Source organism: Lycium barbarum, chromosome 2 (assembly GCF_019175385.1).
Source record: "Lycium barbarum isolate Lr01 chromosome 2, ASM1917538v2, whole genome shotgun sequence".
Taxonomy (NCBI): Eukaryota; Viridiplantae; Streptophyta; class Magnoliopsida; order Solanales; family Solanaceae; genus Lycium; species Lycium barbarum.
In genome coordinates, this window is record NC_083338.1 from 104,501,325 (window position 1) to 104,502,357 (window position 1,033).

At 49.0% G+C, this 1,033-nt stretch overlaps 1 protein-coding gene across 1 annotated transcript; it reads right to left on the reverse strand.

Annotated features, from left to right (window-relative positions):
- Nucleotides 1-208: 208 nt before the first annotated feature.
- On the reverse strand, nucleotides 209-718 carry LOC132628720 (DEAD-box ATP-dependent RNA helicase 3A, chloroplastic-like). Its single transcript, XM_060344482.1, has 2 exons — nucleotides 603-718; nucleotides 209-500 (listed from the first exon to the last, which is right to left on the reverse strand). The coding sequence occupies exons 1-2, from the start codon at nucleotides 716-718 to the stop codon at nucleotides 209-211; spliced, it is 408 nt and encodes a 135-aa protein (XP_060200465.1).
- Nucleotides 719-1,033: the final 315 nt, after the last annotated feature.

The following is a 1,033-nucleotide window of genomic DNA, read 5'->3' on the forward strand; positions in this document are numbered from 1 at the left end:
TTGTCTCGATTTACCCCATTAACTCCTATGCTTGTATTCTAACTTATGTTGTAATACATCATGTCATAGTGGTAAGGGACAGTTCGTATATAGCTTAAATCCATCAATAAAAAATCTAAAGAAGGGTATACCTGATTGTGCATCCTGCGGTGTCTCTGGACCCGGTCTCCCAGCTAGAGCGTAGATACGATGCAACCCAGTACTGGAGCTAGATGCTCCACCTTTGCCCCCTACCTCGGTCGGAAGATGTCTGGAGTCCTATCTCTGGGGCTCTCACTGAGGGTGACGATTCTGTTACCGAATTCTCAGGAACAATACTACCCACTTTTTGTGGGCAATCTCTAGCATAGTGCCCCGGATCACCACAAGTATAGCATACACCCTGACGACACAGTCCTACATGACGTTTCCCACAAGTCGCACATCGAGGAGGGGGCATCACCTCCTGCCCTGACCCCACCTGCTGCTGAGAACCCGATACATAAGAACTCTGTCTCTGCCTAAGGGAAGTCTCCCTACCCCGCTGAGATCATTGAAACTGCAGAGGTGCACTATACTGGGGTCTGCTCTCGCTAGTGGAACCTCTATACTGGCCCTCTGACCTAGCCCTCTTGGGCTGACTACTACTCTGCTCCGAGATTGACTCTCGCTGGTGCCTACGATCCTCTGACCCTTGAGCATAAGCCTGAATACGAGCTATATCCATACCTGGTTGCATCGCTACTGCCATACAAGCCTCCTACAACCCTGGCTCTAATCCCATCACGTATCGGTGAACTTTATCTTCCATTTCCTGCACAATAGACGGGGCATATCTGGCTAAAGAATCAAACTCCACACTATACTCTCTAACAGACATGCTACCCTGCTGCAGGTTAAGGAACCTATCAACCCTTGCCCGCCTCAACTCGGGTGGCATATAATGGCGTAAGAAGGCATTTGAGAATTCCTGCCAAGTCAGCGGAAGAGCATCCCTACCTCTCGATAATCTCCTTGACTGAAACCAATTAATCGCTATACCCTGCAATCTATA